Genomic DNA, 24,166 nt, shown 5'->3' with positions numbered 1-24,166 from the left:
GCTGGGGGTCCCTCCTCCGCTGCCAGGCTCGGCCCAACAGCCCCAGCAAAAGAGCTGTGTAAGGAAACACTCCCTGAAGGTCAAAACCGCAAACCCGGTGACTACCTCAGGGTCTGGGCAGCCCCTCGCCAATACGCTGAATGGCGATTTCTGACACGCCTGACCCTCCAAACTCCAGCAGTTTCTTTCATGTCTAAGACCCATTTATTTTTCCCCCCTCCTGCGCTACCACCTCTGTGGTGGAGGCTCCTCGATGCCCCCGGCGAGGAGGACCAGGCACCCCGAGGTCACCTCCTGCGCTCCGGGCGTGCCCAGGCGCATCCCGCACGTGTGCGCTGCGTGCTGCCGACACAAACCTACTGCCAAGTTCATTTTCAAAGTATAATATTACAAAGCAAAATAATTCTGGCACAACTTCCACTACTTCTGACACGAAGTGGCCTTTCCGGCCAGCAAGGAAAGCTACTGGGAGGCTCTGGGCTGTCTCCCCGCTGCAGATTGATGCCGAGGAGGAAGCTAAACCGGACTGGAATTTGGGTTTCATTCAAAGGAAAAGTTAAAAGTTTGGGGGGAGCAGATGCTCAGCTGCTCCAAATCAGCAGAGTTTCGCTGAAGCTCACAAAATGATGTCACCGCAGACCGAGCCCTGTCTGCTCATCTAAACAATTCAAGGCTCTCGAGTCGGAAGAGCTCAGGTGGAGATCTGAGGAGCAGAGGTCTCCTCCTTCCCCTTCGCTTCCTGGTGCTAGTTGTAGTGTCGCTGAGAAACTCCAAACCCATCCAAATAATCCTAGTTGCAAACACAACTTATGTGGTCTATATGGTCAATTATTTTAAAGATTATGTTGGCATCGCTGCTTCAAGCAGAACAATCTTCTAAACACAGGTTTTACAAAGCACTCCAAGCTCGTAGTTGTCCTCTTAAAATCACATCTCCACCTAGAGTAAGTATTAACCAAGCCTGGAAAACCAACGGGCCAACCTTGTGAGCTTGCTCTCTTGCAGGCTTGCTTGAGGCTCTTAATACACTCTGTCTTATTTATATAGCTCCAAATTCTGATGCTAGAAATAAATATGAAAGAGCCTTGACAACTGACATCCGAAGCGTTTGTTCTCATGAAACCAGAAGGCAGCTGAAAAAAGTACATTTGATGTTTTCACTTTTTAGAAGTCGTATTTTAAAACCTGCTCCCAGAACCACCTCCAATGGACTTTGCCTCCTTGGCGACACTCTTACAAACACCGTCAAACGTGTGAATGAGCTGCAGCCTATGGACGAGTGCGTGGCGGAGGAGAACTCTCGTGTGAAATCTAAAAGACCTAATGGGAAACCAAGGCATTCCTCTGGCCACAGTCCACATAAAAGGCAATTTAAATCATCTCAAGCTGTGCAGATTCTGCCTCGCACTTGGGCATCTGGCAGCGAAGTTAATATAACTACCTGCTCTTCACGTTGTGCGCTTTTGCAGACTTTTCACTTGCATTTTGATGGGTGACCAGCCACGCTTCCAAAAGATAAAACTGAAAACACAACGCAATCTTGACATGATATAATCTAAAGTTTTTTTTTTTTTAAAGTGTGCGGATAAAAGTAACCCTGAGGGAAGGCAAAAGAGCACACGCAGACTGCAGGTTAGGGATCTGCCCCTGCGCAATTCACCTACCCACAGCTGCAGGAGGGGGAGGGGGGCTGCTAGGTTAACTCTTTTGATGAACGCCTCCAAGTGTTATTTCCACCTGGCAACACGGCCTCAGCGATGGTGTGCCCAGCGGGAACAGCTCCTCGGTGTGGCGCATGGGAGTAGATGGGAGATGCTGTCCACGGGCACGCGGTGCCTGCTTAGGAGAAAACCAGCACAGCAGCACACCTGAGCATCCTCCCGCGGCACAGCACCTGGCACCGCTGCTGGACCCCCCGGCATGGGGCTGCCAGTGCCTGCTAGGGAGCTGCCACCCTGCCCGTCCTGCTCCCCTCGACCAGGCTCCGCATGTGCTCACCATCCGCAGCTGCTCACAGCCCCTTGTTCCCATGCCGTGCCACCGGTCTGCAACGGAGGGGATGGCCAGGTCTGGGCTGCCGACCCTGCCGGCACCTTCCTGCCACGGCCTTCCCAGAAAAACATCCTTGGGAATACTTGGAGAAGTGATACTGTCCCTTCGAATTTCACAACGCCATCGGCTTTTGATGTAAACACAGAGTTCATGTGTTGGGGAGATACTGGGAAAGCTGCTGACCAAGGAAATAACAAATAAACACCAAAAATAAATAAATTAAAAAAAGATGGTATTTTAGCTGTGGGGGTCTTCTTGGAAAACGGGATAAAATGCCTTGCATAGAACAAGCCAACAAATAGTTTACGTCCTGGAATAGCCATTTTACAGGGTGGGTGGCTTCCTGGTGCGTCAGGAGCTGACACGCCACCAGCCAGCCTCGGGCACTCCCAAATGCTGTATCTTTTCACAACAGCAAATGGTTGCTTAAAAAAATTCATCCCCTTCCCACCTATTTCTGTCTGCATAGAAACTAATTCCTTCCTGGGATGCGGGACAGCCTGCGGGGAAGCTGCTCCCTGCCTGTGATGGGAAATGCCTTGGAGAGATCTCAGAGGCTCTTGCTAACGCCGGAGGAACACGGAGCGAAGCCTAAAAGCCAGCCAGCAACAAAAGCACTGCCACTGTGTCTGAAGCGACAGGAACGAAATGCAGAATACAAACAACAGAAATGGGGAGAAAGCTATTTCCATTTTGGAGAAGTTTTACTCTTTTTCTAAATAGGCTCATGCAATACCAAGCATCTAATTGCCAGTGATGTAATTTAAGAGGGCACCAGAAGAAACGAAGAAAAAAGCAGCCGGTGTATTACCCCTCTGTCTTTACATTTTGCCTCGACATCGTTTTCATTCTCTGTGAACACACAACTGTTACACAGCACCATTTTTACAGAAAATAGGCCTCTGAAGCTTTCACCCACTTGCATGAGCCTCTGCAGGGGTCCTGAACACCCTCCACCCCTGCCGGGGCAGCAGCCTGGATGGTTTCTCCATTTGCAAAATGCTTCCAACCAATTTATCATTTTTCTTCCTCTTAGGGTTTTTTTTTGTCAGCCAATTGTGCACAGCATATTGAGCAATAATAAACAAAGGAGGATGAAAACTGCTGCAGCTTGAGAAGTGAGCTCAGGATATGATTCCTCCTCACCGGATGCCTGGAAGATGTCACTGAAATTCTCTCTCCCTTAGTGCAACCCGTGTGGAGCCAATATGAACTCCCAGCAAAGTGCTTAAAAACCCATTATTTATAATAACTGTTAAATGATGAGACATTGTTTACCCAGATCGCAAGATAAATTCTCACTTACAGAATGCTTGCCTGACCGTCCTGAACGTCATCTGGTTTTTATTTAAATGCAAAATGTAATTAGGCTCCCAATAACACAGCAGAAGAATTCAATAAGATAGGGCTTTTCACTTACAGTTTAATATTAACATTTTCCCATAAATGTTAATGAATAAAAGTCTACTGTTTTATATATTATCCATGGTGGGGAGACAGCAGGCTAGGAATGGAAGGAAAGCTAATCTTTTCATACCAGAAATTACGATATATACCTCACACAGAACTAACCATTCCCAGCATTGCCAGGGACCCGGCTACACCACCGCTCCTGCTGGGGGCAGCCACCAGCTCCGGTCCCACGGACACGCTCCCGGGAGTCTCCCTCCCCATCGATCAGGGAGATCCTTCCCCAGCCAAAATCCCCATTGGGTTTTGTTTTTCTCTTCTACCCCGCTTTCTGCCTGACCATCCCCGCTAGGCACCCACAAGCATCAGAGAGCTCATGGCATTGCTGTTCGGCACGGATACAGCCCCAAGCCCTGATGCTCTCTGGCTCCACCGCGGATAGCAAGGCTAGATTATCAGAAAAATCAGGTTACTATTTGTCTGATATTCTGTTAGAGAAACGTGCAGGGGTGATGAGAGGTGATGGCAGGGCTGCAGACGGCAGCACGACGATAGGCAGTGATACGGTGCCCGAAGCGGTGGGAGAAGGGCCCTGGGGTGGGCGCAGGTGGCACTTTGGGAGCCCCTTTGTACCTCCCGATGTCGAAGTGCGAGGAGCAGAGCTCGTGGTGGCACAGGGGCCTCTGCAGCTGCGAGGACTGAAAGCTGCAGGGCCAGGGGGCTGGCTCACGCTGGAACATTTTAATTGTTTTAGCTTTTGACCTTCCATTTATTGCTGGGGTTTTGCTGCGTTAATGCGTATTTTGCCGTTTGGTGACTCATACTTCATCGTCTCTCTCTAATAAGAAGCGTCCATTTTACAGTTCGACTGCTTAACTATTTATTGCATAAATGGGTTTCCATCCTACAGCCTCCTCTCCCATCTCCCCGGGTGAGGGCAATGCACAGTTTGTGAGAGCTCTGCAAGGACTCGGGCCGTCACCCTCCCACCAGCCAGGGGACAGCTGATGCCCCTGGCACCAGCGGGACGTTCATGCTCTGCATGGGCACAGAAGGGGAGCCGGCAAACTGGCCTCGCACTGTTCTCAGAGAAAGACAGGCTCAAACTTCTCCCAGAGTTAACGCAAGATGCGCAGGAGCTCCGCAGCAAGCTGAACGGGGAGCAGCCTCAGCCTGGCAGTGCCGACAGCGGGACGGGGGGATGGCAGCGGGGGGTGGCACGCTGGCCACACACCACCAGCTCCCCAGCCCGCAGCATGCCCTGCGCTGCGACCCCAGCTGCGGCTCGTCCTTAACGTCAGGGTCGCAGCAGGCATGGAAGGCTGTCCAGGGATTTCAGGGCGTGCTGGTGTCCCCGGGGCTCAGGTGGCAAAGCTGGAGCAGCAGAGCCGAGGGGCACTCGCGCCTGCCCCAGCCAATCCCGGCGTTAGGAGCAAGTGCCAGGCACCGCCGCACACCCCTACCATCGCTCCTGTAAAAACCAGCAAAATACCGAAAGGCTCTCTGGGGCTGCTGGGCTGGGCAGCAGTAAGAGGAACTGTCTTTTCTTTATTCTGCCACCACCTCAGCAGCTGCAACAAGTTTTCGCTCACGAAACAGCTGTAAAAATACCAGTCCTGATTCAAATGCTGGGAGACGAGGGCTCTTATACTTACGAAGAGAGATACGCTTGCTGTAAGTCGTATCCTACATAAGAATACCATGCAAAGACTCCTGAAAGGAATAACAAGGTAATTATAGAAACTAGAGATGGAAAAATCCTGTAGTCTCCTAGTCTCCTGCACCCTGCTCAGTGTGGGACCGCTCGGTGTGGGGCAGGCTTCAGCACTCGGACTTCTAAAGGGAAGATTTAATAAACACTGAGAAATGTTTCTAAATATTTAGAAAACTCAAAATAACAGATTTCCAAGCCAAGCTGTACAAACACAAAATTAATTAAGCAAACTGTTAAAAATCAACAGCTTTTGCATGCATCAAAATAAATTTCTTCGAATAGTAAGCATCACCTCGTGGGCATGATGCTGCAAACACAGCTGCATGGGTGCTCAGCCCTTTACAGAATCAGGCCTAAATGAATACCTACCGTGGCTTTCCTCTTGTTCCCCTTGAAATCAATAGCAGAAGCCTCAGTGATGCAAAAAGCTTAAGGCTTTAGGAGGTACTCAGCGAAACAATCCAATGTGAGCAAAGCCAAGCTAGACAGAACACAGCTTTACATTTTCCTGTGAAATACTGGGGTATTGCAGTAGGAAAATTAATTTGCTTAATCATTAGGAGGAAAAACCACAAACCAAAGCAAACCAAAACAAAACCCAATGCAATAACAAATCTCTAAGGAGAAAGGGAATTGTTTCTCTGTTAACTACTTTGAGACAAAGCACTGGAAGAAAAATGTCCAGTTCCAATAATGTCATAACCCAATTACAGCCTGCACAGAAGAGCTAAAACACTTGCAGAACAATGAGTAAGGAATTAAGTTTTAAATAGAGTGCTGGCCCTATCTTGTGTCACTTCTTTATATTCCAGTAGAAAGGACACTGCTGAGCTCATTTCGTATACAGCAGCGTGAGATGCCTGGATGCAGACATCATTTAGTCATCTCATATATGTTTCTCCTTATTTCTTTCTCCAGGAGGAATGACAAATCTAGAAATGTGACTGCACTTTGTTTTATTATGATATTGATTTTTCTGCAAAGGGAAAGTGCATTTATTCCCCAGGTCTGTATGCTGGCAAGAAAGGGTTAACAAAATGTTTATCACAAAGCTGGCTTCAGAGTTGAAAGTAATGTGATCAGTAATGAATTTTGTGTTACATTAGGTTGTATAAATGGACAGACAAGCGCAGACAACAAGTGGCCAGGAGTCGGGGCTAATCTAATGATGTAAAAATAGAGACAGCACCAATTATACTTGGGGCCAGCTCAGAGCTCCTGCAGGGACTGCAAATGAATAGGTACAAATCAAATTACTGACTAATAGACGCACTACAAGAGAGGGCAGTCAATGCTAAATACATTAGGGCCTTGTGACCTCTCTGCTCTGAACAGCAGAATCCTAAATTTGACTTAAAAAAAAAAATCAAAGAAACTCTTGTTCGTTTAAGGAGGGAGATAGAACAATGTTATTTGTGAAATTATTTGAGACACTTAGATATTTTTTGTTTTGTTCCCCTATGGCCACGTTATGTACATAATCCTTTCAAAGCTGACAGACGGTTTGCTTTTAGAACAAGGAGAAATAGTCTTTGTGCAAAAGTTAAGACCTGATAACAACACAGTTATGTTACATACCAAAACATTTCAAAGCCATGTGCCTCTTTGCGGTGATGTTTTTTACTGCTACTTCACCGGCTGTGTCTGTATCAAAAATAAAATATTTCTTAAAAAACCGCCTTGATTTAATGGTAAGAAAAAGAAAAGGAATCTCCCCACACCACACCTGATAGTAAGCAAACACAGTTATCAACTTGTTATCAAATGGCAGAAAGGCAGAACCGCCTGGCGGTCCCTGCGCTCCCTTTGGAACCAGCAGTGGGCTTCCTCCACAAACACAGCCACCTAAAGCCACACCAGGCATGTCTGTGTATCAGCAGCCACCCCCTCACCCCCTTACCGTCCGACCTGGAAGAAATTCCCCTAAAAATTCCCGGGGCTGGTGGCAAGCTGGGAAATGGTTGGGAAGTGACAGGTGCCCTTGCTGGCCCTGGCAGGGCTGGGGACGGGGCAGGAGAGCACTAAGCGCCATAGCGCTGTCGTTGTGTGTTGCACGTGAGAAATAACAAAGAAAACGGTGTTAAAATGTGTGCAATGCAAATGCTGCTCTTCTTACCCTGCAGTTCAAAAATGGTGGCTCCTAAGGAGCCCTGAATTTTCATTTCTTTTAAACGAGGCTCATCCGAATAAATCTTTTGTCGGAAGAACTGTATTGAGCTCTTAAGACTTCTTTGAGGGGGTAATTTAATCTCTGACCCCAGGATGAATATTCTGAAAGTTCAAAGGCTGCTTTTAGCATCAACGTTATCTGATACACCAGTGTGTTTGCTGCCCAAGCTGATTTTGCATTGAACCTATGCAGAAATCTCTTTGCAGAAATGCTCTTCAGAGGGAAAATCAATTGGTCTGTGTTCCTGTGTTCCTATATCCAAGTTGGGATTATGACCAACTGAGGAGAGGGAAGGGAAAAATTGTTTTGTAAAAATTAAAAGGAAGAGCAAGGAAAGAAAAGAAAGTAAGAAGAAAGGGAGGGATGGCAAGGTACCCATTGAAGCTCTGACTCTATACAAGGGTAATCCTGCTCCTGACACTAAAGGTACAGGTACATCTACGTCCAGGTGGCTGCTCATCTCTGAACACAGTTTGTGACCACAGGCATTTTCTCTTTTTGAAGAAACCCAGGAAGGATGCTCCTTGCAGGGGATCAGGGGGCAGCGGTTCCCTCTCCTCCCTCCGGCGGCAGAGCATGCTCCCCATGCAGCCAGGCACGCCCAAAAGTGTGTGCCTTCATCTCTCCAAACCACAAATTTCACGTAAAGATTTCAAAAACATCCCCCTGCGAAGCTCGAAGGTGTCAAGACCCCAGAGAGGCTCAGGCTGGTGTAACCACATGGCTTTGGCTGGGGACCAGGATCCCAACCGCCCTGAGCACTGATCCTGGGTTTTGCAAAGGCTATTCCCTAACAGCACGTCTAATTAGCTCCACTTACTTACATCCCATTAATCAGGTTAAAGAGTTTGCTTCAACATATGAGCTTTCTTCATCGCATTATGAATTTGTTCATGAAATTTGGAAGGAATCCAGATAGTTTCTTCCAATGGGCAGGCACAGGGTGCGGTGCGGCGTTTGCACCTCACTGCTGCACCTTTCCATGGGCGGGAGTTGACAGACTTGGAGTTTTGGAAGAAAACGAGCCTTTTTTACTTTTTAATTTTTTTTTTAAACTGAAACTTTTTAATGGGCTTTAAACACCTTGTTTTTAAATTCTTCAAATCTTGTGGGTTAGTATTGACCCTGATGGTGCCATACTCGCATCCTTCCCTGTTCAGACCTACAGTGCTGGTTCTGAGATGCCAAATTTAGGGGGTGCTCTGCAGTTTTTAATACAGGCTCCCACTGCAAGTTCATATGTATTCCTCAGACAGGCTAGATAGAGAAAAACGTCATTTTGCTCCACAAACTGCAGTGTAAACCAAGCCATTGTACGGTTCTAAATTTCACGATGAATTAAAAAAAGCAAAGGATACATGCCCACAAAAAGCAGTTCTGCTCTAGTGTGTCCACAGAACAGTTCCACCACTTGTAAAATGCTGCAGCAATGTGGATTTGGGTATGCTTTGTCAAAATAAATTAGATGTGAATATAAGTACAACATTCAGGCAGCCCAACAGATTGCAACTGAGGACGCAGCAGCCAGGCACGGACTGGGATCGCACACTGCACACACAATAAGCCCCATCCTGCACCTCCACAGCTGCCCTGACCCCAGCGGCACAAAAAACCAGGGGTCTGATGGTGGCAGCTGCACATTTATCACTAAAGTTTGTAGTGTTGCCTATCCTGACAAAATAACCTGAGCAGTGATAAATACTTATTTATTTTATATATTGACAAGTCTCCCTTGGAAACCTGTCTGTTGTGTCTCCCAAAGAATAAATCTACCCTTCTGTCACTGTGCTATGTGCTTTACAGTAATACACCTGAGAAAATGTAGAGGATGGGCTTTGATTTGGTAATCACATGAAAGTCAAGCCTGAAGATGTGCCTAGACTTAACATCCAGCTAAACCCTTCACCCAGGTCAAAGGAGGGAGGAGAAGATGGGACAAACTCCGCAAGATTGAGAGTATCTTCCCCCCTGGTGCTCCAGAGGCAGAGCCACTCCATTCCACGCTCACTGCTGCTGTCCTGGGGTTAGTGTCCCCTGCCTGGGACCGACTGACCCACTGTTTTTTTTTCAGGCCAGCCTACATCTTAAGTCAACCTGACTAGCAAACGTGTGTCCCTGGGATGTACACGGAACATGCTAGACTGCTGTAGGAAGAATCTATACCCACATCAGCATCACAGCTGTGGATGCCATCCTCAGCCCAGAGCGAACGAGCTGAGAACACAAGGGGAAGCTGTCTCCTGGGCTTCAGCATCCTTAACTCCCATGGCATGGGGACAGCCACAGAAATAGTCTTCCAAGGATGTATTTCAGAAAGTAGACTGTAAAGGCTTGGACCCCTATTGTAGGCTAATTTTCAATATTATCCCTAGAAATGACCAAAAGGCATTTGAAAACATAAGAAATGTACTTGTTGAAGGAATACATAAATCAGAGGATTTACTGATTACAGTACTTCTGGAGGGGAAGATTTCCAGCCTGGGCTGGCAGTTTCTGCATGTCCAGTTTGTGTGGAATATTGTCAGGGATATTTGTCTCCTGGAAGCACAGTTTCATAAATCACAATACTGTCGTATTTTTTTCAAGCATGCAATAGGAAGCTCCAGCACATACTCAGAAACTACACTGCAAATGTAAATACTGTAGCTGCTTGAAAGCAAAGCTGTGCAAGCAAAAGAGGTCACTGACCACTAACATTTTGTGAGTAGACCCTAATTTTTTTTTTTCAGTGAGAGCTTGACAGAAACTGAAACAGCAAAAACATCTTTTTGCATCTTTGCCAATTTACGACTTCTTTGGAATGAAATGTGTATCTAGGCTGACAGCTTATGTACAGCAGCCTCCACTTGAGATAGACACGGGTCGTCTGGATAATTGGATAACAAGGAGAAAAGCTGGTTTCCCAATCAAGTCAACTAGCTGGATGACTGGAGTTATCATTTAGGTCACAAGGAAAGTAGATTTTTGGGGGGTCATTTTCCAGACCTGGTTCTTCTCCCATCCGCTGTCTGACAGCCCCTTGGCAACTAGCTGGAGTCAGAGGTGGAAAAGACCCATCAGGCCATCTAACTCCCCTTCCTTGCAAACGCCAGATTATTCCTCATGTTTTTAGCATCCCCCAGTTCGATGTTTCCCATGTAACCCATCTTTGGGTCATTTCTGCCTCTGCCAGTAGCCAGGACCACTGAACCAGCGAGGCGTTGCCAGCCCTGCTCCGCAGTGCAAGGGGACAGGTAGGACAGACAGACAGGGCGAGTATCTATTCCCCAAAGCGGTCTCTGTACCAGCATGTGTTTCCCCCACGCTGCTGCAGCGTATCAGCCCTGATTACTATATAAATCTACGTGTCAGCTATGTCCTAACAGTTAAGGCATTAAAAGAATCTATTTATCTCTTGCCATTAAGTGCATGTCAGGACCAGCTGAGCACTTGATAGAGTCTCACTGTCCACCCTACTGCCCATTTTGTCTTTGCCCACGCAGCAGACCCAAGCACTGCACAGGCACGTATCTTCGTATTCAGAGTGAGAAACTGTCATTAATTCATGGTTTCAGTTCAAATAAGCCTTTGCAAGTTTCATTACATCTCTGCAAAATATATTTAAGGACTGAAGAGGACCCAAGGAGCACAGGCAGGGGTTAAAAGCATGCATAACATTAAGGCATGCATAATTTTAAAGAAGTCATTTTAGGATTATTAAAGGGAGGTTTACAACTTCCATAATTTTGGATCCAATGCAGAAATATAAATACTGCCTTTGGAACCACTACCAACATATAAATCAACTACCAACAAGCAAATTTACGGTGGCCTCTGCTGAACTCTTTGCTATCGTTTCATTGAGGTGAGCGGGCAGCAGAGAATCCAAGGAAGAAAAGTGAATGTTTTCCAAAGATAATTCGGTTCAGCCTAGGTTTGTTAAGATCTAAGTGGTTCTGGGGGAAGTAAAAACTATCCTACTTGTTATGAGCCAACAGAGACACTGCTTCTTTGTAGCAAGGGTAATGTACCTCCAAACTCATCTTTCCCCATTAATTAACCAGCAGACAGATGCCAGCACTTTCCCGTGCTCCACAGCCCGTGCAGCCACGCGTGCTGCATAGCCGCCTCCCCAGGCAAGTGCACTTCTCCAGGTATCATCCGAGCAGGGGAGAACTTCTGGCCATCTGCTGAGAACAGCTCAGGAGCCGCTGGGGGCTGGAAGCAGCAAGGGCATGGGAGTTCACAGCCTTATCGCTAGGTCCGCTCTGCTGCACTGAGTCACCATGTGCCCAAATCCCGAGAATCAAGTGTGTTAGTGGCAGAGAGAATCCCACGAGAGGCAGGAAAACACAGAGCGTAACAACAGCGAGAGGAGGGTGGTGGGATGGGGTGAGTTGGGTCAGTGCTCATGTTACTCGCTATTGCTGCTTACATTTGCTGCTTTGAGATGGCATCTATCTTACGCTCGTTATGAAGATTTATGTGTCTAGAGTAAAAGCAGGGAGAAATCTCTTCGGATTAATTTTAGCTCAGTGATGGCATCTCTATAAACAGTTCCTTTCTGTCTTTACACCTGCAGCACTGTGAGCCTGATCTTATGCCAGAGACGCTGGCACTCACTGCTATCAGCTGGGTTTGGTGAAAATGGAAGGAAAACACAGACCTCTGTCTATGGCAAAGCTCTCGGTTTACAATATAACATAACATCAAGTCTCTGGGGCAGGCAGTCACCTTAATTTGGCATGTCCAGATGGCTCCAGCTTTCAGGGGAAGTATCCCCCTCACCTTTCCCCTAATGTACACAGCCTGAGGGGAGCTGAACCCTTATCGGAAGCGGATACCATCCCAAAGTTCAGGCTGATCACAGTATGGGTCAATCAGTGATGAAATACGTGCCTTTGCCTATTCTCACAGCCTGTTTTTCCACCTTCCCAGCCCTGAGCTGATGGAACTCCACACCAGCAGTCTGAGGCAGCTCTACCCTCGCTGCCGTGACGGAGCACTGGGGTCACAGACACGTTAAGTGCCACATCCGAGGCAACAAGCTGGCGAGAATTTGCCCCAGATCTGTAACTGAGACCCATACTTAAGTGTTTCTGTTAATACCAAATCTTAAACAATCCCTTGCCTCCACCTTTTTCAAGATGGAAATCAGAGGGAAGACAGTTTGAAAGGTGACAAGGTGGGCTACGAAGGTGCTTCTGCACCACTCAGCACCTTGGCTACTGCTGTCTGTACCGGTACCAGGGCTTCAATCCTGCTTCTTTGCATCATCCTCCTGGCTGTGGGAGGCAGCAGTGGTTTGGTGACCTGCCGTGGGCTACGTGCTCAATAGCCACCCACCTGCAAAGATGGCCAAGCCCTGACGGGAGAGCCCCTGAGCCTTCCGCGGGAGCAGGGAGAGCTCGGAGCAGCACAAGGCTCTGGGCAATACATGAAGGTGACAGCAGAAGGAAGAGACAGCTTCTGCTCCACACAGCTTTCCTGTAATGTCCATGGGTTGGCGTTCCCATAAATTTCTGCTAGAGGTTGCCCTCTTTTCCATTCCCAGGCAAGCTGCCAGAAGAGTGACAAGCGAGCTGGCAGCTGATGTTAGAAGCCACCATTGCTATTAGCTGCTGGTCACAACACAAAAGGTGCACGGATCAAAGATGGGCCTAGTCCTTTCACTAGAGGACATTTTTTAAAACAAGTCAAAATTAATGGAGACAATAAAACCGCAATAACTGCACTTTAGCATTTCTGAGCATCTCCTGCCACTGGGCCCTTCTGAGCAGCATAATCTCGGACGTGCCGTTCCATTTACTTAAACAGATGATGTAATTTATCAATATAATGGACACTGATGAAGATGGATTAATTTGGATTACAGAACCAGCGCTTTGCAGTGGCTCTATTCAGGACACAAAATGAGGATGTGTGTGATTATGACATTGTTTGGAGCAGGGTGGGCAAGGGCAGCAGTCTGCACAGAGGCTCAGATTCCCCCCAGCTGGCAGGGGAGGGAGGAGAGCCCTCATCACAGCTGTATGATAAGGAAGCTTCAAGCACCAGTATTTTTCTTCAAGTTACTTTACGCTTTTCAGGCTGTGTTTATGTGGTCTACTACTAATTTCTTTTTATAAATGACTTTTCTTACACTAACCAAGATCACAGTAAAAGTTAATTAATCAGAGAGGGAGCGTACAGAGAAAAGGAAAAGCAAAACTTAAAAAAAAAAAAAAAAAATCACCATTGGGTGAGATGTACGTGATCTCTGATCACACCTCTTCTTTGTACCTGTTCCTGATCCCACTATGTCCCTGCTGGGAGATTCGCACATCGCATCGGCCAGGCGCTCCCGAAGGCCCTCTTCAGTGTGCTCCATGGAAGACATGTGGCGGAGACCGAAGTTCTCGGGCCAGCTCCCACACACCTCCAGCAAGGTCACGCTCCGGTCGAAGGCACCTTCAACAAACAAACGGGAGATGTTTGGGAGACTCTGGGACCAAACCACTTCCATACGTGTTGTTTATTGCACTGGAAAGAGAGAAGCCCTTGCCTTTGGAGTTTCTGAAGAGCTAATTGTGGCACATTAGTTAAAATGTTGGTGTTAACAGCAGAGCCCTGAGTACTGAACAACTTTGACCAAGTGGTTGTAAACAAAAAGGTTAAATTAAAAATACAGACTCGATTCTGCTCTCACAGTAGTGAGAGTCAGGAAAGCAGCGTAATGATGCTGACGTAAAATGACGTGTAACATTAAAAAGCTGTGTGTATGTTACTAAGTACACAAACTAGAAATTACTTTTGAAGTTGATCTTTCACCAGGCTGCTGTTGGGCACCCGCCTTCCCCCTTCTCATCTCAGATGATGGAAACAGTCAAACCGTTTTGACTTTGCTAGTGGGCACAAACTTCAGCTAAAATCCCTTCTCTTCGGCAGGGCAGTGCAACAGTGCAGCAGCCTGGCGAGGAAAGGACGGCTTGCTTTCAGCTGTGTGTTTGATGCATGTCTCCTGGAGGAAAAAAGCGTGCCCTTCCTTCAGCCCGGGGTATCTGTGGGTTTTCTCCGTTCCTGCACTGTGAAATGTTAGGTCAAACGTGAGTGAACAGAGACCCTTTCATCACCAGTGTCTCACTGAAGACGCTAGCTTTTGTGATGGAGTGCACGTACCTACAAAAGATACTTAAAATAATTCCTTAACTTGCAGTTATTACCTCATTCACAGCAGGGTATGGTGGTGTGCTGAACGCAGAGATTAGATTCTGAATTCAAGATCACTTCAAAGTACAAATTAAAATTATTCTACTTTATTATACAGCAAGTCTTCTGCAAAGGCTTACTTAAATCATTCCCACTTGGAACAAGATTACAGTTATGCTTTGTTGCTTCAAGCACATACCATTTATTCAACTATTAGGTAACTGAATACGCAGCGTTTATTGTGCCTGGTTTCTGCCAGCCTACCGAGGGGAAAAAATGCAAATGCCAACGTTTCTCAGAGTTAAAAGTACATGAAACACGTCCTTGTTATCAGGCTTTTGGTTTTCCCCTTTGATCAGCCGTCAGAAACTATCTACACTTGTAGTCTGTGACTGTACAGCTTCACAGCACACTCCCTGCCACTGACAGGTGGTAATAGAAAGGGTGAGAGACCAAGCCCCGCGGCAGGCGTCCCTTCCTCTGATAACGTCCAAAGTACCGGGTGATAACCGTTAGTAAACACTCGGGCAGCCGGTTAATCCATACATCAGCAAAGAGGGGCAGATAATTTTGAACTCTAATGGCATGGACTAAAGCACCGGGGCTGGCATTCAGGGATTTATATGGGCTGCAATGGTGACTTCTGGCTCCTGAATTTCATCAGCGCGCACAACTTTGATTTATCTCTTTGCCTGGCTGCAGAGTAGATTCCTGGCACTAGAAAACCATCAACACTAAAATGGACCTCTACAAAATGGGACCGTGGCTCTTATGTGATACATGCACTTGAACTCTGGATGAATCCCAGTTTAAACTGAGAGGAGGAATGACCAAATATTTCAACTTCTAATGGGTCTTTGGATGTGTAAGGTTACTCCAGTCTACCAATTTGTTTTAAAGCAAGGGTTCTTGAAGCTTGTTTGAGAAAATGCAGCAAGGAGGCAAAGTAATTTTGACAATGTTTAAGTCCCTGCAACACTTCCACATTGCCAGCTATCCTAACTGCAGGAGGAAAAGCAAAAATTGTCTTTTTACGAAGCTTCTTTTTTCAAGTCATCCTTCTGTGGTTGTGTGCAACCCTGAGATCCCCACTCTGCACATGCTCCAAGACCCCACCAATCTTAGTTGGGTTTGACAGGGCTCTTCCCATACCTGGAGAGCTATCGGGGAGGGGGGCTTTGAAATCTGCATCCCAAAGCCCCAGGGTGGCAGCGGGGAGATGATGAGCTCCCACAGGTTTGCAGGGTTGTGCCAGAGATGAGAAATCTCTTTTTTACTAGTGCCTGCCCTTATTCTGAAAGTGAGAAATGGGAGCATTTCTGCTCCTATAAGCAGACATATGAATAATAAGGCAAATGGCTTTTGAAGCTCTGCCAAGATGCCTGCATATGTGTACAGGCAGAAACTTTGTGGAGTGCCGGGCTCTGGCTCCTGAGATACTTGAGTGAGAGCAAAGGAGACAAGTGCAGCGTTACCTCCGCAATCAGGGCCAAGAGCTGCCAGAACTTCTTAGCAGCAATGTGTGAGGTGGCAAGTGTTAATGCAAATGCAGGTTAGAGGGATTAACTGCACGGAAAGTTTTCTTGTAAAAAACCGTAAGGCTGGTGAAGCTCTAGTTTTATCTTTCCTCCCTTTTCACTCCTCCTCCGTGTCAGGAGCACACATCTGGCAATTCCATCCACGTCCAGGCATCCCGCTATGATTCACCGGCCACCGCTGTACCCCGCGGGTGAGTAACAGGCGGCGGGGGCAGAGGAGGTCTGCACACCATCATCTGCTCCGCGCTGCTGTGGAATCCACAAATCCCTCCTTATTTCAATATACACATTGATAAAAGGGGTTCCACGCACAGCTGAATGCGCAGATGTGTGACCAAGGTTACTGGGGGTGTGGGGGTAGAAAATGGGACCTTGCTTGAACAGGCAGGTCCCTTCCTACCAGAAAGTCCCTGCTCTGTCCCTCTCTGATGTAAATCAAAACTGCTTCAGGAAAAACAAGACTGACTGTCATGGACCTTCCTGTTCTTCTTGCCATTGCATCAGCAGACAGCGCGCGTATCAAAGTAAAATAACTCTTTTCAAGACAGAATGAAGTCCTGGGTATCTTTACACCTTGGGAAATTCTTTGGCCAAGCGTGTGAAATGGCCGATGGGCTGGTTGCTCCCCAGGAGCCTTGGGGTTCTCTGCCCTACATACGTCATTACCGACGGCACACGAGCTAATGGCATTAAACTTACACCGATAGCAGCTAACCACATCTTTGCTATTTATTACATTGTAATCTCTTTTTCTGGCTGCCTCTCTCTCCCCTTTTCAATCCCGGTATCTCAGTTGATAACGTATCCAATTCCCCATCATTGGCCGCAGAGAAGTTTACAAATAAACCCCAGTGGAGTGTCCTGCTCTCAAAATCCCCCAAACCCGCAGCCAGAAGGTAAGTGCAGAACCAAGGCGGCTGGGAAAGCTCCTGCTGATCGCAGGGATTACGGAAGGGTTGAGAGAAGGCAGGCTCTGCCCCATGCCCGTACTGACAGACGCTGAAGTCCCACTGACAGCCACCAGTATCAGACCCTGACGTGTGAAGCCGAGCCCCTCTTGTCCCCCGGCCCTAAGGCAGCTTTGAGAGTGAACCAGGTTCCACCTAAAAGGAGCAATTCATTTAGAAACAACTCAGGAAAGAAGCAAATGAGGTCTTATTTTAGTGAAGCAATTACTAGTGAAATCCTGGTGAAACCTCATTAAATCACTGAAAAAAATCCTGTTGACTTAAAACCGTGCCAATATTTCATTCCACCGCATGGTGCTTTCGAGTGAGCAGAACCTCTCCCCTTATCTACTGGAGATGAAACCGGGTGGATATCAAGACCATCACCCGCTTTGTACGACGCCCAAGCACCGTCCCAGACCCACGGCACTACCACCAAAACCCAACCCCAAATCAAACCGCGTGGGACAAGCAGCAACCTTGGCTCCAACATCTAGGCCGAAGGTGCTTCGTGTTTAGCTTTACGCTGCCCCTAACACTCCCCAAGCTAATTCCGCTCCACACGCAGGGCTTTCCTATCAAAACTTTAATTTTCTCCTGATACCCATCTGCCACTTCTGTTCTTCCACTGACGTCTGCCTCCCCACCAGCACTGCCCTTTACTCGGGCCGCTGCTAGGTGGAGCAGAATCAGGCCCCCCATCTTTCTGCTAAACGTTTCTCACATTTTATTAATGGAAATGGCTTCTGTTATTACTCATACCAAATTACGTTGCTTACGAGCGCAGGATTTGTCTTTTGCATTGCAATTGTTTTGAGGCTTTTAATACTAAAGGAAAATAAATTCTACAAAGGAGAAAAAACAACCCAGACCTTGGAAATGTCCTTTCATTTCACAGCCCTACCAACCAAGACTGAGAAAACCAAAGCAGCTTATTTTCTTCTCTGAAAAAATCTAGTAGTAAAAAATATTTTTACAGAATATTTTAATGCTTCTAGCGTGTTATTTTTCTAAGTCAAAATAGCTAAGCTAAATCTTTCACCATAGCCCTTTAATTTGAAAGCCAGGGGAAATTTTTTTCATTAAACCTCTGGACGGCTTTGTTTAAAATATGAAATCAAGTAGCTCCATTTCCTGTCTTCTAAGGAACAGTAAATCAAAAAGAGTTCGTTCTCCAAAAATACAGTAATGGTTCTATTAAAGAGCCTGACAGTTTTGAGCCTCACCTTGCATATTGCAACATAAGTGTGAGCAAAAATAACAGGGTAAATAGGAGAGGAAATGACCTGCCAATTTTAACTGATAAAAGATGCATCCTTCTCAGGAGAGGGATGGGGGTCCGACCCCCGGGGGCCGCAGACCCCGGGGTGCGCCCAAGACGGTCTCGGAGGGAGGGGAGGGGCTACCCATCCCAAGCCCCTGCTGTTTCTGGCCCCCTGGGAAGCAGAAGCGGACTCTGACGGGAGCTCCACTCCGCTCAGTGCCGGACGCGCTGGTAACCGCAGCGTGAGCGTGACAGCGCTGCCCAGAAAAGCCTCAGCTGGGAGTGAGAATCCCATGGGCGGGTGAGGAACCAGCACATGGAAATTCCTTGCCCGAAGTAGTGAGTCAAATCGTAACATACCCCGTTTAAATATTAAAGGTTGAACTTTCCTACAGGGTTTGCCAATTCGCTTCCACACCACGACTTTGTTACTCCAGGGGGAATGCCGCCCAGCAGCAGCTCTCCGCGCTCGGCTGGGGACCCACGGACATCTCAGCGTAGAGGAAGCGGCACCTCCCAGCCCTGTCCCGTGCCTGGCGTTGGAACATGTGCCCATGCTCGGCAGCACGTGCTGCCGGTGCTCTGCCGACGCTGCCCCGCACGGCTCACGCTGCCTGCCCGCCCCTCTCCTGCTGCACACACCGCCCGAGCTGGGACAGACCCTGCAACAGCCCACCTCCGCCTGTGGCTGTACAATCAGGGCGTGAGTGTTAATTACTGCCCTTGGAACCCACGGCAGGAGCTACAGCCTTTGTGAGTAACTCTCTTTCCCTGTCGTCTTTCCCTCCCACAGAGTTTCTTTTTTTCCAGAATCGCTCCCAGTTCTGCTATAAACAGGACATTACTCACCAGCTCTGTATCCTGTGAGTGCATTTAATTAATGGAGCCTTCAGCCGGGGTACCCACCCCACAGGCAACGAACGCTTTCAAATCCCTTTGAACTTTTGGCTAAACGAGGCCAAGAGGTTCCTACACCCCTCAGTGGGCTAAGGACTGGTAAACAAAAATGCTGTTTATTCCTCTGTCATTATTTCTAAATGAGTTTTAAGCAAATGCGCAGCTGCTGGGAGGAGCAAGCCCAGCGGCGGGGTGGACCAGGGAGCCCCCGTGCCCAGCGGCAGGGCAGGGATAAAGGCGACAGTTGGGCAGGAGGTTGCCCAGCCGTTGCCCGTGTCCGACACGGCAGTGGCCACACGCTGCCGCTGCCCAGCTCCGGACAGTGGCCAAGGTGGTGGATGGCAGCGTTGAGGATCACAGTGGTGCCGTGGTGTGAGCTGGGCAGATCCTTAGGGAGCACCTCGCCCTCCTCCCCGCCCCACAGACATTGTTCTCCTCTGGTCCTGCACAAGGGGTTAACCACGGGCTCAGGAGAAGCATTTCAGATGATTGGGAACATGGCCAGCGATCACAGCCATCCTGAAGGCTTTCAAATGTGAGCGAGGCTGCAATTTTCAGAGCTGGAGCAGTGAGATATTTTTATAAATACATAAATCTTTTCAAGGAAAAACAAATATAGAGGAAAGAATGTAAACATTATTGTAAAATGCATAATAAAATGTCTGTTGTTTGTTAATTTTGCTCCTTATTATCCAGTCTATCCGTACCACCGATGTTGAAACGTTTGCCTTTTCTATTTTTTTTTTAAACTCCCTTATTCATTTAAAAATAGTTTCCTGCATGTTATATGAATAAGCAAAACCTAAGGTTCTAAATCCAGGAGAACTTTGAAGTATGAAACCCATGGTCTATGGGAACTATGTTTTCATTAATCAAAGTAGATGTTTCTAAAGCCATCAGATTTATCATGACTGGATTTCATATGTGAAACCCAATATACACACAGACATACACTGCTTGTCCTTTTGGATTAGTTCTGACCTTTTACTCTCCTTTCTGAAGGATCTGCCTTTCCTCAGAGCAAAGCTGCCCCGTTTTACCACTGCATCAGCCAAAGGAGCCTTGACAAAGTACGTTTTCAGCTCTCCGCTTTCTGTGCCTGAGTACGAGTCTAGGTGAAGGTCAAAACATAAATGATTAAGTATATTTATTAAACTCTGCCTTTGCCTTGAATGCTCCCTGCGACTGTTGTATGCCATCCAAACTGCAGCTTCACACCAGCCCGCTGGTAATACACCTGGCCACCAAACGAGGGACCCGAGTGTCACCGCAGTGCTGCCACCGAGCCCTGGGCTGGCAAAAGCTGAGCCAAGCCCCCCCAACCCCCCAGCATCACCCAGGGTGCCGGCAGCCCCCCCAGCCCCCCAGCATCACCCAGGGTGCCGGCAGCCCTGCCCGAGCCCCTGCCTTCCCCAGAGGTGCCGAGGTCAGCAAGAGGACGCGGGGTGGTTTAACAACCGGAGGCAGGCTGCGACATCCATCCAAGGCAGGACTTAAAAGATAAAATGCAAAAAATCTGTGTTTTTTTGTCATCAGCGGAAATTTACGCTGTGGTTTTGCAGTACCCGAAGGCCAGGGCTTTGCTGTCTTGCTTTGCGCAGGCTCTGCTGCTGTGTGCACCCATGGAGAAGGTGCGACTCGTCTGCCGCCTATGGAATATGGTGCATTGGAAAGTAACACGAGTGTATTTTGGTAACACTGGATGCAATTTATTTAGCGGTCTAAAAGCAAAAAGAGACGGAAACTACAGTATAACTGGATGCTTTTATGACATTAAAAACAAAATACCCCTTTGTAACAAAAATAATTTCCAAGAAAAAAATGTTTCCCCCCCCTTGAACAGCAAGATTCTGGCGTATTTTAACTCTTTATAGCTTTGCAGAATCACAATGCCTGGAAAAAAATCAGGAATGCTATGATCAGCCCCACGCCCCCTTTGAGATCAATATTTCTTTACGTTCAATCCTGACAGAAAGTAGAGTGTCCTGAAAACCTGAGAGCTCTGTACAAGTCGGGGTGGGTGCGCGTTACCAGGTACGATTCTGCACTGCAGAAAAACGTCACCTGATGTTCTTTCAACCTCCAGGTCTGGAAATTTCATTAAAAAAGGATTCACAAAAGATCTTCAGCACTTTTTAGTTCTTGCAAGGTTGGAACTGTTCTCCTGTGGTATTCACATACTTATAATTCTCAGCCCGGGTTAAAATTAGAAAATCCAGTAACTTTTTTTTCTCCTAGTAAAAGTTCCCACTCTCTGAAGATCTACGACTTAGGCCAAGCTTACAATAAGATGATTATTGAGATTTTCAGCAATGCCTAGGAAATTTAAACACACAATGAATTCCATTAAATCTCAGTGGAGGTTTTTTTAGACGAGGATTTTGTTTTACTTCTCATCTGAATAAACGCTGCGACATTATGATGCTGAAGCCTTTGTTGCATTGTCTTCATTGGGAAAAGCTGCATAAGATGCAGGAAGGCTCCATCTGCTATTTCTGTGACACTACAGAACAATCCCTATTTGCTTATTTGTTTATACGCCAAGTCATTTCTTAACTCTTCGGAAGAGGTTTGCAGGCATCCTCTGCGTCTTAGCAAGCTCACATCGAGAGGCAGAAATATGCCAATTCCACTGGAGGGACCTGAATAATATATTACCTCCCTTAAGAAAACAGCAAGATTTATCTTACTTATTATCAATCTGGTGGCATGTGCAAATGCACGCATACATATACACGTACAAAGGACGCATAATGGATTATAAAAAGCTCACATTTACCCATAAGTAAGGAAAGATCTGACAACTCATTGGGGTTTTCTGGATAACTAAGATCTTATGTTACACTTTGAGACACAAGCGTGGATTTGTCATATTGCTTGAGAATTAGTGGTAACGGTCTGAGCCAAGGAATTTAATTCTGATTGTTTCATTTGAATTAAAGAAATCTTAGTGTTGAAAAAACATTGGAACTGTGCTATATACTAATATATCACTCAACTTGTAATAGGAGACTCTTGTGTAACAGAAACAGTGTAATGCTTGGAAAGGCCAAGTTCATCGCAGCTATGGTTCCTCCGCTGCTGAATGGCATTTTAAACCCACTGCAGAGGGGGGGCGAAGGCTTCCCCCCCCCAGTCCTGCCTGATGGAGCTGTGCAGCAGGGGGGATGTGCCTGGCACACCGCCCCAAACCCGGCCCGAGCATCCTCCACCTCCTCCTGCCCCGCACGCAGGGTCTCCCATGGACTTCTGCTGGGCTTCGGGTCATTGCTTCTTTGTGAGCAACGTGAGAGCAATGTTCAAAAACAAGGAGAGATAAAGGGACAGTTTCTTATCGCCTGGGAGAAAGCTTGCAGGAGAGAATCTGTAGGAAAGCAGCCATCGACGCTCAGGAAATGTGAAATTTGGTTTCCATCACTAGCAACCAGTTAAGAATGAAACTGAAATATTTTTCGCATTATAAGAACAACTGTTTCTCTGGTCTCGTATCACCTTTTCCAGATGAAACATTTCACAGCCCAGCTGACATATAAACAGAAACCAAATATTTTCCTAAGGTGCATCACTAATCCCACTCGGGGCCTCTAACTTGTAATTTATTTGTCTTACCTCACTATGAGATAATGTACACGTCGGCTCCAAGCTACTGTCTAATAACTACTTGTGCACAGGATAAATAAATCTCACTTGCAAATATGAGGCACTCGCCGGGTGTTTGGGAAGAGCTCGCCAGGCGATCTGTTTTCCTGCCCAGCACGCGCGTGGCAGCGCCGGGCTGCTGCCCGAAGCCGCATACCTGCCCGCAGCGCTCCTCAGCACCGTCAAAATTAGCGTCTCTGAGTCATTTACAGCAGGGGAGTCCATGTCAGTGGTCTAATCTGCTGCCAACACACCTATGCTGTAACCGGCTTTTCTTAGGGAATAACAGGAGCGATGACCTTCTGGCACTTTCTGCAGCAAATCTTGCCGTGTTAACATTCAGTTCATTAGGGTTCTGTCTGATACTATGTGCACAGCCTGCTGTATTCACAGCATCCCTACTGTTATTTTAATGTATTTCACAAACGGCATGAGACAGATTCAGGTATTAAATCAGAGCGATGGAAATGATTGTGTTCGGGGCAGCTGGGCAGCTGCCGTAAGGACACAGCACCATTACAGGAGGAACTGGTTTGGACAACTGCTCATGCTACTTCTTAATTGAGCGACTAAGATCAGGGAATGGAGGAGATGCCAAAATTCACCTAGAGGGCCAAATCCTCAGCTGAGGCAGAACGAGTTATCAGTGCTGATACCCAGAGTTTTATTGCTTGTGCCAGAGAAGAGCTGGAACGTCAAGGTTTAAGTAGCTCTCCCAAGGTCACCAGGCAAGTCTGTGCCAGGGCTGCCCAGAAAGAAACCTTCTGCCTAAGGACAGCCCAGTGCAATGCCACATCTTCCCAGAAGGCACAAAATCACAGCCGGCCCCTCCAGGGGCAGCGAGTCCTGCCCTGGCCCTGCAGCACGTCCCGGATACTTTTCCGTCGGCTCTGGGCGTTTCAGAAATTGCTCACTCCAAGTCTTTAGATTCCTCCAAGAACACTAGGAAAATGTGTTTCTTTAAGGACTACAGAGAAACGTGAAATTTTATGTTTAGAAAATAATAAAATTTCAAAAAAAACCCCTTAAAAGTTGTTACCTTGTAAGCCTTCCAAGTCTGGGAAGATAAATTCTTTTGGCCCGATTATGAATTCATTAAAAGCAAGCGCCAAGTTGCATGAGCTAGTTATCTAAGCTCCAGCAAGGACAGGACCTACAAAGCACTGAAATCTCTGGTCCCAAGCCAGCTTAAGCATATACTCAATTTTAAGCATGCAAACCGCCCCAGTGACTCCAATGGCAGTATACATGTGCTGAAAGTTGTGTGTCTGCTTAAGTGTGCTGCTGGAGCGGGGCCAGAGCACTTGGGGACTCGCAGGACCAAGGTCTGATCCCCCACCATACCCTGTCCAAGGAGGGATTTCGCTC

The 24,166-nt window shown here is 47.2% G+C and overlaps 1 protein-coding gene across 7 annotated transcripts in view; it reads right to left on the bottom strand.

Annotated features, from left to right (window-relative positions):
- BCAS3 (BCAS3 microtubule associated cell migration factor) overlaps positions 1 to 24,166 on the bottom strand; it is a 370,061-nt gene that overhangs the window by 9,865 nt on the left and 336,030 nt on the right. For 2 of the 7 annotated variants that reach the window (XM_037371381.1, XM_037371390.1), the window contains 2 exons: positions 13,608 to 13,775; positions 6,755 to 6,820 (listed from right to left, as the gene is read on the bottom strand). In XM_037371381.1, coding sequence (XP_037227278.1) covers positions 6,755 to 6,820; positions 13,608 to 13,775 — 234 coding nt within the window. Of the gene's footprint in view, positions 1 to 5,117; positions 5,176 to 6,754; positions 6,821 to 13,560; positions 13,776 to 24,166 lie in introns of all 7 variants that reach the window. The other 5 variants (XM_037371410.1, XM_037371421.1, XM_037371400.1 and 2 more) reach the window with 4 other exon arrangements.

This window comes from Falco rusticolus, chromosome 1, assembly GCF_015220075.1.
Source record: "Falco rusticolus isolate bFalRus1 chromosome 1, bFalRus1.pri, whole genome shotgun sequence".
Taxonomy (NCBI): Eukaryota; Metazoa; Chordata; class Aves; order Falconiformes; family Falconidae; genus Falco; species Falco rusticolus.
Note: the sequence above shows the minus strand (reverse complement) of the source record. Positions and strands in the feature narration are given on the sequence as shown.